The sequence below is a fragment of the Terrapene carolina genome, unplaced genomic scaffold (assembly GCF_002925995.2).
Source record: "Terrapene carolina triunguis isolate 2854851 unplaced genomic scaffold, T_m_triunguis-2.0 Scaffold103, whole genome shotgun sequence".
Classification (NCBI taxonomy): domain Eukaryota; kingdom Metazoa; phylum Chordata; order Testudines; family Emydidae; genus Terrapene; species Terrapene triunguis.
This window is the reverse complement of record NW_020664454.1, coordinates 2531936-2545344: the sequence shown is the minus strand read 5'-3', so window position 1 is coordinate 2545344 and position 13409 is coordinate 2531936. Positions and strand designations below refer to the sequence as shown.

Here is a 13409-nt window from a genome sequence, read left to right as displayed (position 1 = left end):
TTCTCATTCTCTGGGGCCATACAGGACTGAGGATTATGTGTATGGAGGCAGCATACTCCCCACTTGTGTGGGGGGAGACGGTGTCTCCATGGCTTAAGAGTAATCTACAGAGTCACTTTTGTGACTCTAAAGTGGGAACCTAAAGCCCCACGCACCATTCCAAATGTTTTCTGTGTCCTACAATGTTTTTCAGGGTCTGATTTCTGGTCACTTTAAGCCTGTGAAAGTGGGGTGTTGGGTTAATAAAAAGCTGCTGTTCAAAGGCACAGTATCCGCCACGCCAGGCCCACTCCACGCATCCCTCCAGCCCCAACCTGCTTCTTGAAATCACTTCCAAGATCATCTCATGAAAGCTGTTTTGGGTCACAAGAAACAATGTATTTTAGGACAGGGCTTCAGACAACTCTCCAGCGACTTCTTGGTTTACCTGGTATTTATCTGAACTTCGCTGATACTTTCCTTCAAACCTCTCCCATCTCTTTAGGGAAACCGCTCATTCCACGCTTTATTGCCACTCATGCAACGATCTGTGTGGTGCCCTGCTTCACCTCTTAGAGGTGTGGCAGCTAGGGTGACCAGACAGCAAATGTGAAAAATCGGGACAGCGGTGGGGGGTAATAGGAGTCTATATAAGATAAAGACCCCAAAATTGGGACTGTCCCTATAAAATCGGGACATCTGGTCACCCTAGTGGCAGCCCACGATGATCGTTGGGGTGAGGATTGCAATAGAGTTTACAACTCTACAGCAGAAATATTGTCGTCTGGTTTTTCCACAACGCTGTGGCAGGGGTAGAATGAATGTCTTGCGTATTTTCGTGGCAGCGAACTTCGATCACAATGAAACTTTACTGGCTTGCCAGTTAGCAGATCTTACCTTTGCTGAAAAGATGTGGTAGGATTTTACACAGATCACCATTTGCACTCTGCTTGCCTTCTGCTGCAAACCTCAGTGTGCTGTCGTGTAGCTCTGCTCTGAAAAGAGGCCCTTGAGGTGGATGTTTCGTGTTCACTATCCCTCAGTAAATCCCACATAAAACATAACTCCTAGCATAAACACAAAGCATAATCCTGTCACTAGTGCCAGTGGTGCTATCCTGGTGCCCAGAAAAGCCAGCAACTCTCACCTGTTCAGTAAGGTGGTACTAAACTCTGAATGTGGTGTCACTGCCTTTCAGATTGAATGGTCAGTAATTTGATCCAATGCCCTCTAAAATCAGTGGGCAACTTTCCATTAAAGGCAGGGACTGATCCAAAGTCCATCACCAGGATAACCGATGTGAGCACAGAGCAAACAAGCCTGTACTCTAATTTCTATAAGCTCTCTTTTGGTGATACATAATTTTGGAGCATGATGGCTTTTGCTGATAACTTTTGTAAAGAGCAGCTCAAGGAAGGTATTTGCAGTGCACAATAAGTTGCCTTGGTCCTACAAATCCAAGGAATAACACTGTGCATTCTTGAGCACCATTTCCCAGCATGTTCTCTAGTAACTCATTTTCATAGATGTAGATAGGAGTACTCTGTAATGAATGAAGCTCCTTCCAGTGAACAAAACCCACATTCCTACTCCCAGGGAGTTCTGGTGCATCCTGCATTTGAAGTTCTTCAGGGGCATGGCACGTTCTTTTGGAGGAATTGTTCTCCCTAGACCACAGATCAGCCTGGCTCTTGCAGCAAGATCCTGGTGACACTGATACAAGATTGGTGACGTGCAGGGCCGGCTCCAACTTTTTTGCCGCCCCAAGTGGCGAAGTGGAAGAAGAAAAAAAAAAAGATAAAGCCGATCGGCAATTCAGCGGCGGGTCCTTTGCTCCCTCTCTTCCTCTTTGGCAGCAGTTCAAAGAGGAAGAGAGGGACTGAGGCACCCGCTGCCAAAGACCCGGACATGCCGCCCCTTTCCATTGGCCGCCCCAAGCACCTGCTTCCTTCGCTGGTGCCTGGAGCCGGCCCTGGTGACGTGCATGAAAGTTTTGTGGGTCATTGCTTTGCTTTTGACTTCTTGTGCTACTAGCTGCACAACCAGACTTAATCAGACCTTGGGTTTAGTGTGTGTGTGTGTGTGACTGACTGACTGACTGACTGACTGACTCGGCCCCAGCACTCTGCCTGTTTTGGGAGGAGGGCATCATTATTTTAGAGAGAGAGAGTTTATTTTTGAGGATTTTCCAGTTGAGAGAGTATGTATCCCTCTAATACAGGGGTTCTCAAACAGGGGGTCGTGACCCATCAGGGGTTCCAAGGTAGTTACATGGGGGTCATGAGCTTCAACTCCATGCGGCTGACAGCCCTGAGCCCCCATTAAATTAAATTACCCCCCCCCCATTTTTAATTTATAAGGGGGGGTGAAACTCAGAGGCTTGCTGTGGGAAAGGAGTCCCCAATACAAAAAGTTTGAAAACCGCTGCTCTAACCTGTCTGTGTCTCTAGCACCGGGACCATACAGCCCTCTAGGGCCATTAGCAGAAAGTAGTCGAGGGTTGGACCAGATAAACCTCTGAAAATGGAATAGCCCTGAGTTATGAAATACTTTGGGGGTAAGAATAGCAGGATGGGTAAAATGAGGGAAGTATGACGCAGATGTTTGTATATTGCCACATTCTGCCTATATATATATATATGTGTGTGTGTGCGTACGTACACACTACTACTCTTCTTCTGCTCGCTTCCTGCTTTTCCCGTTACGCCTTCAGTGTGCTCTTTTCTCATGTACCTTCTGCTGCACTGCTGGAGAGAGCGCGCAGCGACAGGAGTCCGAAAAGTCACAAGCGTTCCTCCAAGCAGGGCATGGTGATGGCTGTGCACAGTAGTCTAGCTAGCATAGTGATGGGAGAGACTTGTCATGTCCCTCCCAGGCAGAAGCAAACTGCCTGCCCCTGAAATCTGCGGCTGCTGTCTTCTTTCCCCAATTCACTTGCACCCGTGTTCTAAATCTGAATCTCGTGTGTGTCTCTTGCATCTTCCAGGCTTCCAGGTTAGCCACTTCATTCTTTAAATGAAAAAGAGGCTGTGTTCTATGCACATCTTAGCTTCCTGCTAAAAGGGGCAAATCTTCTGGCGTTCAAGGAAAGGCCAGCTCAGTTTGCAGTAGCTGTGCGTTATAAAAATCCAACAACCAGAAGACTAGGCTCAAATAGAGCTATGTTGGGGCCCAAAAAGCAAAATGATCTTTTGGGAGATGTGGAGGAGAGGGAGATCTGATTTGTATGTGTAAATATTTGAGGCTTTTAGGGGGAGGGGTTGAAGCCCAGATGCAAGATAGTTTTAGAATGGGACAGTCCTTTTGAAAATCTGTATGTTGCAAATGCTCATACAGGCGAGAAACATTCCGCGGTATAACTTGCCTAAAGAATAGCTTTCTCCATTAGGGTGACCAGATGTCCCGATTTTATAGGGACAGTCCCGATTTTTGGCTCTTCTTCTTGTATAGGCTGCTATTACCCCCCACCCCCTGTCTAGATTTTTCACACTTGCTGTCCGGTCACCCTGTTCTCCATTCAAGTCTAAGGCTGAGTCCATCCAAACCAAAACACGAGGAGTATAAATGATCAAGTAGCAAACTTAAATCCGTATAAACGTTCTGGTCACCAAAGCAGAGCAAAGGTAACTGCTGAGCGAACCTCACAGGCAGCAGTTCGCAGAAGCCCCCAAAAGTTTGCGGGCAGAATTTTCAGAGTTGGGTGCCTAACATTCAGTAGCTGACTCCATATTTAGGCACTTAAATACGTGGGTTAGAGTTTTCAAACTCAAGAGCATAAAGTGAGGCACTGGACTAAGTGGCCTGACTTTCTTTTTCTTCCAAAGGCTCTGAGCACCCATGACTTGCACTGATTTCAAAGGGGAGCTGCGGATACTCAGCATCACTGAAAACCAGGCCACTTATTCCTGTACGTAACTTTAGGCAACTGAGTTTGAAAATTCTGACCTAGATTCTCTTCAAAAAGCTCTTGAGTCTGGAAATCTCCCGTGACCCGGCTGGTTGAGATTCCCAATGCTTCCTGCTTCAGAAGGGCCAGAAATAAAGCAAGAACGACCTTTCTCGTGGCATTTTTTTTGGTGGAACTTTTTGCTTCTGGCACTGGCTGCAGGCCAGGAGTACAGAATGACAAATGGGACTCAAGGGCAGGAGGGAATGTGAACTGAAGTTTGGGAAGGTTTTGAACCTCGGAGTCTGGTTTGAGCTTCCATTCTGCCTGTCTCTAAAGGTCATAAAAATGCTTAATAAATATTGTGTCCACCGAGATGATCTTGTGTTTCTGTTTGCAATGGCATCCAACTTCCCTGCTTACCATTCGAATAATCCTGCAGACTGCCGGGGCTCTGTGGCTACTCATAAACCTTGTCCTGTGCAGCATGCTGTAATTTAATCAGAGGTATTCTTCTCTCCTGGCACAGCAGATAATGCCATGTGATTGTGGATTGCATAGATGTCGGGAACAGAGGCGTTGTCAAGCGGGAGCAGGCCATTGGTCCTAACCTGGTGTCATACTTCTGGCTGTAGCCAATACCAAAGGCATAAATTCTCCATAATATACCTGGCCACTGCTACATCAGTGTGAGGGTTAGTGCGGGACAAGGAAATTCATTCTTGGTACCTATGGGTTTATCAGTTTATTTCCTATAGGTCTAGCAACACAAAGAGCTTGTAAAAAGAAGACGGCTCCGCAGAGACACATACTGCTTACTCTCCATCGCAGGTCTTGAACACCGATTGGCTGGTTTGTAACTTTAAGGCTGACTTCTAAAAATAGTCTTCTGGCATGTTGCCAGCGTGGGGAGGTTGGGAAGTCACAAAATGGACTAGCAGGTTTGATTTCAAAAAGACTCCGCAAGAGTTAACGAAAGCTGAGCTCCTCTTGGCATGTAACACTTGTGGCTTGTGAATTCCAGGGAATGCAGCGATCCTGCAGTGCTCTGTGGCTAGTGGAGGACCTGGACTCCAGCTCACTGGGTGATGGTGTGATCTTTTTAATACAAATGTACTTGACACACATTGTAATCTCTAACCTGAGACTTGAACCATTTCTGGAACGTCGTATAACAGTAGCTATGGAAACGGAGCTCTCCTATTAGAAATGCAGGAGAGGAGGATAGAGCTGCTTCGAGCGACTGCGCTGTGCTCAGCTGTGCCCAGCCCAAAGGACAGGGACGTTTCAACAGAAACCAAACCATTTAAATGTTGTCTGCAGGCTGTACGAAAGAGACGCTGCTGCAACAAGGACTTTGTATAAAGAGAGATGCTGCTAGCTCAGAAAGAAGAGGAAAGTTCAGGAACAAAATCTAGACTGCTGTGTCTGGTCAGTTACTCATCGGGGGTCAAGTTCATCCCTGGTGTAACGTCACTGATCTAAAAGGACACAGCACGGTTGTCTAGTCTGTTTAAAAAATGAGGTTTTTGAACCCGTCCCTGCTGTTTTTTTGTGGCTTTACAATCACAATTGTATTTGGTTGTCTTTTTTGGTTGTCTTCCCCCCCCCCCCCCCTTGTTGCTTTGTGAAAGACTCAAACGGGAAACTGACTTTGCAGAGGAAGGTATGAAGCTGGGTAGATACAAACTACTGTGCATCTACAAAGCAAAGTAAAATACATATGCTTTTTTCCCTCTCTCTCAACTTTTTATTTATTGATGAGGTTCGTGTCCCTTTACTTGGAGTTCCACTCAGGAACAAATTTGGCTTCATGAGTCAGAGACCTTCAATTTGCATAAAGCCAAAGGAACCAAACAAATGGGGAAGTAGAAAGGTCCAGATCTATGGATAATCTGGCTAGTAAAACACAGAGTTCTGAGAAGTAGATTAGTGTGTTGCTGTTTTCTATTTTATTTATTAAAGATGTGGAATGTATCATGTTTTAAAGAGCCTAAGGCTCAACTATGGTACATAGTAAGTAGAATAAACTACTGCGTGAGTTGCTGCTGTTCCTATCAGTCTGACTATACACAGGCATGGCAATGTAGGGTCTGTAGTTGATCTGATAGTGTTCAGGGAGTACTGGAGTGGCCAGCCCTGCAAACAGCCTGTGAGCTGAAAACCATGCTCTGCTTTCTGATTTAAAGGCAGGTTGGTGGAAAACTTTCCATCTAAACTGTTTTTAACAGAAAATTGGGTCTTTGACTAAATGATTTTTTCTTTTGAAAAGTGTCAGCTTTCTGTGGAGAATTTATATTTCATGCTATACTGAAAACTGAAATATTTTGGCTGGTAACTGAAATATTTTGATTAAAAAATGGCATTGCGGTGCCTCATGGGAGTTGTAGTCCCGGCTGCCCTATGCTCCCATTCTCTTTCATGGGATAAGCTCTCTGGCTGGACTATACCTTCCACAATGCACCACTTTCTCCATTCTTGGTGAGGGGAGGAAGTGTCAGGAGCCCCTGGCCCTGGCCTACCATGGGACTACAGCAGCCATAAGGTGCCATTTTTGAATCAAAATATTTTGGTTTTCATTGTTGAGATTTTCCAAGGGAGAAAAGAAGGGAGTATTTTCTGCCCAGCACTACTTCCAATTCCTGCCTGGTAACTAGAGGTGGACCAGAACCAAAACCTCACTGGTCACCGCCACACCCCAAACTTTGGGGCAGTCTGGGTCCAGACCCAGTTTGTGGTCTGACAATTCTGCGAGCTCGTTGGGGCCCTCCCTCCTTTTTTTTTTTTGCTCCCCCCGCCCCAACCCCCCCCCCCCCCATGTGTCCCGATATTTTCTCCCTCTCATCTGGTCACCCTACCTCTTTCTCGGTGCTATATAGATGATAAATAATGATGCCTAAGGCAGAACTGTGCTAATCAGAAAGGAGAAACTGCTTTTTTGCCAGTCAGGTAAGTGATACACATGTAAGAAGGTGCCACTTTTACACAGGCGTTCTCCTGATTACAGCCATGCTCTGGGAGGGATTTTACGAATTGGATGCTCAGTTCCATGGAATTTCAGTGTCACTGGGGAATTGGGGACTTGCTGCCCTGGGGCTCCTTTGACACTCCCCATCTTTGCATTCTAGCTGAGCAAAGTGTGGTTTTCTTCTCCCCCGAAGCTAATGGGAAAAGGGAATCTTGCTTTAAAAAAATGGTTTGTTTGTTTGTTTGTTTTAACCTGGACTGTTGCACTTAGAACAGGGGGTTATTTCTTAGCCACAAGCCTTGCAAGCTGATGGCACGGGGCCTTTTCAGTCCTGAGCCTTAAGGGGGCAAGCAGATGCTGCTTCTCTCAATGGGGTGCGGGAGAGAGTCCCTCTCTCCAAAGCACTTCGTCTGAGATGGCCCGAGCCCTTCCTGCCCCTCTGCAAACCTGTGCAGGGCTGTGGCGTGGGGCAGGCTGCAGCCGGGCCCCTGCTCGCTGCCGCAGGGGCTGAGTTCCAGGTCTGTTCTCCCCAATAGGGCTCAGCGTCCGCACTTCCCGCCGGGGCCCTGGCCGATCCGGCACTGGGCATGGAGAGAGGGGAGCGATACCGCAATCCCACCGAGGTGCAGATGAGCCAGCTGGTGCTGCCGTGCCACACAAACCACCGCGGCGAGCTGAGCATCGGGCAGCTGCTGAAGTGGATTGACACCACAGCCTGCCTCTCTGGTAAGCGGAGCTGCGCCGCGGAGTTTGGCCACCCACCCGCTGCACAGAAGCAACGCCCGAGGGCTGCCAACTTTCTACTTTCTGAAAACCGGACCCTGCAGCAGGAGAGCCGGAACCTCTCCCCGGCCCCTGCTCCGCCTCTTCCCCCGAGGCCCTGTCCCCATCACTCGCTGCTCTCTCCCCTCCCCTCTGCTCCAGGGCTAGGACAGGAGCCTGCCTGCCCACCAGATGCAGGTGGGAGGTGGCATGGGTTGGTGACTTAGCCCCTCCCCTCCCCCCAACTGTGGTAGCTGGACTTTTGGTGTCCAGTCAGTACATGTGGTCGGACACTGTACAGGTCCCCTTTCAATTGGACTTTCTGATCGAAAACTGGACATCTGGCAACGCTAACATCCGCTGGGCTAGCTCAGGGCTTCAGGGCTGCTTGTAAGGTGGGCCAGGATGGTTTTGAGCCAAACTATCTTTTGTGCACTGTCTGCCCCTTGTTTTCTTTCACTCACTTCCATTCTCCATAGAGCTCATCAGCCTTCCTGTTGGCCATGAAATCAGCTGGTGTACCTCCTCATTTCTCTACAGAGACTAGAGAACAATTATGGTCCTGAATAAAGGATGTAACCTTTTAATAACTGGTCAGATTTCTACTCCCAGGTACCTCAATACTGATCTGTTCAGTGCTTGGTCTGAACATCTATGGGACACCACCATGGTACCATCTCCCTGGCTTGTCTTCAAATGAGTCATGGGGTTCCCCATTCTGTGGGATCGTCTCCCCTCCCCTCCCCCCAGCTCCCTCTCCTCTCTGCCCATCTGATGAGCTCATAAGAGCTCAATCTATAGGGATGGAAGTTGTTGTGGACAGGATACCTCTGAGAATGGACAGCCTAAAATATAATAGAGAGCTAAAAGTACAGCCTTTGCTACAGGACTTTTGTCTGATCAAGTGTTAACAGAGGAAACGTGAGAATATGCAGGAACAGCATTGATTTAAAAACAAGTGAGCAGATTTGTTCTTGCTATTAGAAAGTTCCAGTCCATTTCCTGGCTAATACAGGAGTGTGCTTGTCAAGCAGCCTGTAGTGACTCAAGAGCATGAGTGCCAACCTCAGGGCAGACGCCTGTTCTAACCACGAGGCGTGACTGCCTGCATCCCAGTCATATGACACCAATTCAGCAAAACAGTTAAGTGTGTGCCATTAAAATCAGGGGACTTGCTCTTAAAGTTTAGCACATGCTAGTGCTTTGCTGGAGAGGGATGGGATTACTCTCATCTGCTGAAATGTTTTGCTGAACTGGGGCCAAAGGGAGGACGCTAAACTAGATGAACCAATAATCTTGTCAGATACAGCAGTTCTGTCCCAGTAGAACAGGGTGGTGTGTATGAGTGTGTTCAGACTATGGGACATATTGTTCAAGAGTTCTGTATCTTAACATGACTGCGAAAGGGGAAAACAAACAGGAAAACTTATATGTGGAGGGGAAGCAGATAAAAGGGGATGGCTGATCTAGTCCTTAAATGAACGGGGTTTTCAGATTATTGGGGCATCAGATATGAAGGAGACCTGGGGGTGCAATTCAGAACAAAGCATCAGTGAGATGGTGAGGGAACTCCTGGCAAACCGCTCTCATGGGAGTTCCCCAGAAACAGAAGAAGTGAGATCCCAGTAGGATTAGCATGGAAGAGGATCCTGCTTCTTAAGAGGTGGATGGGTAGATCTGAGAGCTCTCCCAAAGATAAGACAATTGTGCAATCTACTGTAACAAAACTCTGCTCTAGGATTAAGACTCTGATGCCATAGTTTTAGAATTTGTCTTTATGGTCTGGGAGGTGGGTCCATGGAAGGCTCCTATGAAGTGGTCCACAGAAGGAAAAGATTGGAGAACCCCCTCTTAGAAAATGTAATGCTGGCAGGGCCGAAATGGTGACGTTGTTTCCCTGTGTGTATGAGAGACTCAGATGTCACTGTAATAGTCCTGTAGGTTAGCTGGCTGCAGTGTCCGGCTGTTGGTGCTGTCACAGCATGGTGTTCATGCGGTGCTTGCTAAGGCTGTGTCAGCACTCGCAGTACCATGTTTTCAAGGGTTATCTGTCAGTTACATACAGCATAGCTACCAAATTCACAGTCCATTTTGGTCAATGTTGTAGTCATAGGATTTTAAAAATAGTAAATTTCATGATTTCAGCTATTTAAATCTGAAATTTCACGGTGTTGTAATTGTAGGGGTCCTCACCCAAAAAGGAGTCGGGGGAGGGGGGTCACAAGATTATTCTAGGGGGGGGTTGCGGCACTGCTACCTTTACTTCTGTGCTGCTGCTAACGCCGACGCTGCCTTCAGAGCTGGGCAGCTGGAGAGCAGCGGCTGCTGGCCGGGATCCCAGCAGAGCTGCCACCAGCACCAGTGCAGAAGTAAGGATGGCATGATATGGTATTGCCACCCTTACTACTGCACTGCTGACTGCAAAGCTGGGCGCTAGCCAACAGCCACTGCTCTCCGGCCACCCAGCTCTGAAGGCAGCGCAGAAGTAAGGGTGGCAATACCACAACCCCCCCCCTTAAAATAACCTTGCGGACCCCCCCGCCCCCGCAACTTCCTTTTGGGTCAGGACCCCCAATTTGAGAAATCGTGGCCTCCCCCACAAAATCTGTATAGTATAGGGTAAAAACACACAAGACCAGATTTCATGGGGGGAGACCAGATGTCACGGTCCGTGACACATTTTTCATGGCTGTGAATTTGGTAGGGACCTAAGCATCGCTTCTAGCTGAAACTTGGCACCCAGGGCCTTTGCCTGCTGTCATGCTTCCTTATCAAATGAGATTGTAAAAACTGAATGGGCATTGGGATTTTAAGTAAAATGTTGGCAAGAGCTTGATACATGATGCTGTCCTTAACTGGGTTTCCACTTCGGGGATTGCACTTCCACAAAAGCTTTAGAGGGAGGATGGGGCAGTGATTAGGGTGCTAGGCTAGGATTTGGGAGCCCAGCTTCAATTCACTGTTCTGCCACAGACTTTCTGTGTGACCTTAGGCGAGTCACTTAATCTCTCTGTGCTGCAGTTCCCCATCTGTAAAAATGGGGATAACGGCACTTCCCTACCTCACAAGGCTGTTTTGAGGCTAAATACACTCACGCTTGTGAAGCTCTTTAAGGTCTGCTGATGAAAAGCACTATATAAGAGGCTGGTATTCGTATTTTTAGAACCCACGCTCTTGGAGATCTTCTAGCCACAGGAGATAACGAGATAGTTTCCAATGTATAGCTAGGATGTCTTTAAAATATAAACTACCCACCAATTGCTTACAAGATAAATACACATCCTAGCAACAGACAAGAATGTGGAGGGAGACTGGAGAACACACTGATATAATTTTTAAACATGTAATCTAATTTATCTCTGTTTGGTAGAATGTACAATTGGTTTAACTGTTACAATATGTTTGACAGATTTAGGGGGAAAATCAGCTAAGAAAACTGCTCCATTAACTTGAGCAGTATGTCTGTCTGACTGGAAAGATCAGACAGGTAATCTGTATGCTGGCTAATGTTAAACACATACAGCCTTTGATTAAGGGAAGTACAAATGGGCATCTTCTCCGTGGAACCTGTGGAGACCCTCAACAGAGAGGGAATCCAGTGTCCTACACACACTGGACAATGTGGATCTGCAGAGACGAGAGTTACTTGTGTCTGTTCAAAGTCTGCAACTAGAGTTGCAAGAACAGAAAAAGTCCGCTTGTTTGGTGCACTGATTGTCTGAAGGTAACTGATGTGGTTTGTTCTCCTTTTTAGCTGAGAGACATGCTGGCTGCCCCTGCGTCACGGCTTCTGTGGATGATATCTATTTTGAGCACACGATTAGGTAAATGCCTTGCTTTCCTCTCTTGCAGTTTGCTGGCTTTGAAAAAAGTCTCTTCTTTGGCATGCAGCAAATATTGAAGAACTGGAGTTTGTACACCATGTTAATTATCCCTTCTATTCTGGACAAATAAACCACACCTCCTCAACCCAATCCACAGGAAAGGGGAGGGAGTGTAAGACACAGTGGCTTTGAACCCAGGGTCTGAGATGGGCTCTGCAATATACCTACACATTAAGGGCTAGAATCCCTCTGGGATCTGACAACAAACAGCCTCATGTTACTTCTCTAATAATATTGATGTTTAGTTCGTTTGGGAGGCTCTTGCTTGGTTATCCTCCTGGTTTTTCCTCATAATCTAGCTGCTCTTTTATTTGTTCAAGAAACCCCCTCTGATTTAGGTTATATCTACACTGCCAAAAACTTGCCTCAGTAACTGTGGCAGTGAGTCTTAAAGCTAGCTCAACTGACTTGTGCTCATGCCCTGGAGCTAAAAAGAGCAGCGTAGATGTTCCCGCTTGGGCTGGAGCCTGGGCTCTGAGACTCATCCCCCTCACAGGGTTGCTGAGTCCAGGCTCGCGCCTGTGTGGGAATGTTTGACACTGATATTTTTAGCCTCACAGCGGGAGCCCGAGTCACTTGACCCTGGCTTTGAACCTTGCCGCCGCCTCAGGGATGGCTTTTTTTCGTTTGTGTTTTGCGGTGTAGACGTAGTGTTTATAGCCCAGGAGACAAGTCTGTCTGTAAATACCTCTGTAGCACCTTTTCATGCAAGGATCTCCCTTGACAACCATCAACTAAACCCGATAACACTCCAGGAAGAGTAGGTAAGGAGATACAGGGATCGTTGCTTCACCCACAGCTGAAATGCAGCCAGCTCTGGGGTGGAACACAGAAGTTGTCTAATGGCGTGCGGTAATGTAACATTTTAGTGTGCAGCCAGAAGTGAAGAAATACTTTTAATTCTAAAATCCTTGCTGTCTCCATAAGCTTTGTTGAATGAAATACTGTACTGCACTGCATGTGGACTTATTCATTATCTTACTGGCCTACAAGATCTAATGCCTCCTACAGTGTGAGAGTTGTGTGTGGCTCTGTGAAGAACTGAATGTATAACTTCAGATCCAGCGAAGTTTCTGAACTTTGAGTGCAAGCAATCCAAGATAGCACTTCCCTGAAAATGTTAATGCTGCATTAAAGGCTACCTGTGATTTGCAGGTATTGTATTATTAAAGGGACACACACAGTCCGTGAGCTCAGGCCAACATTTGTCTATCAGCAGGTTTGAGAGCTGTAGATACAAGATATCTTAATGTCCTCAAGCCCTTTTACAATTTAGAAAAGGTCAGTTAGTTCATTGCATATTTTCCTTTCTTCTAATTTCCATGGCATGACTAGGAGCTACTATCCCAGTTAAGGTGGACAAACCCAGGGCCGGCTCTAGGATTTGTGCCACCCAAGGCAAAAACAATTTTGGCCGCCCCCCGGCCCTGCCTCAACTCCGCCCCTTCCCCAAATCCCCAGCCCTGCCTCCTCCCCCCAGGCTCTCAAGTCTGGGAGCAGCAGCGCACGAAACGGCCGCTCGGGATCTCCCCCGCCCTCCCAGGTTTGAGAGCCTGGGAGGGAGGGGGAGACTCCGAGTGGCCGCGGCGCGGGCGCCGCTCCTCCCCCTCCCTCCCAGGCTTGAGAGCCTGGGAGGGAGGGAGGGAGGGGGAGCAGCAGCGCGCGAAACAGCTGTTTCGCGCGCCGCGGCCGCTTGGGATCTCCCCCTCCCTCCCAGGCAGCAGCAGCGGAGGTGAGCGAGGGCGGCCGCGGCACATTTTTAGGGGTGGCATTCTGGCGCCGGCCATGCCGCCCCTAAAAATGTGCCGCCCCAAGCACCAGCTTGTTTGGCTGGTGCCCAGAGCCGGCCCTGGACAAACCCTTTATTTTAGGTGCACAGAACTGTTGGCCAGTTGGTTGGTTACACTGACATAGTTACCGTTATAAACCA

General features: G+C 47.8%; 1 protein-coding gene across 1 annotated transcript in view; it reads left to right on the top strand.

Moving 5' to 3' along the window:
- The window catches only part of LOC112120556 (acyl-coenzyme A thioesterase 11), a 67990-nt gene that overhangs the window by 17340 nt on the left and 37241 nt on the right, over positions 1–13409 (top strand). The window contains exons 2-3 of the mRNA XM_024219680.3: positions 7370–7559; positions 11350–11419. Coding sequence (XP_024075448.1) covers positions 7421–7559; positions 11350–11419 — 209 coding nt within the window. The 5' untranslated portion in view covers positions 7370–7420. The remainder of the gene's footprint in view (positions 1–7369; positions 7560–11349; positions 11420–13409) is intronic.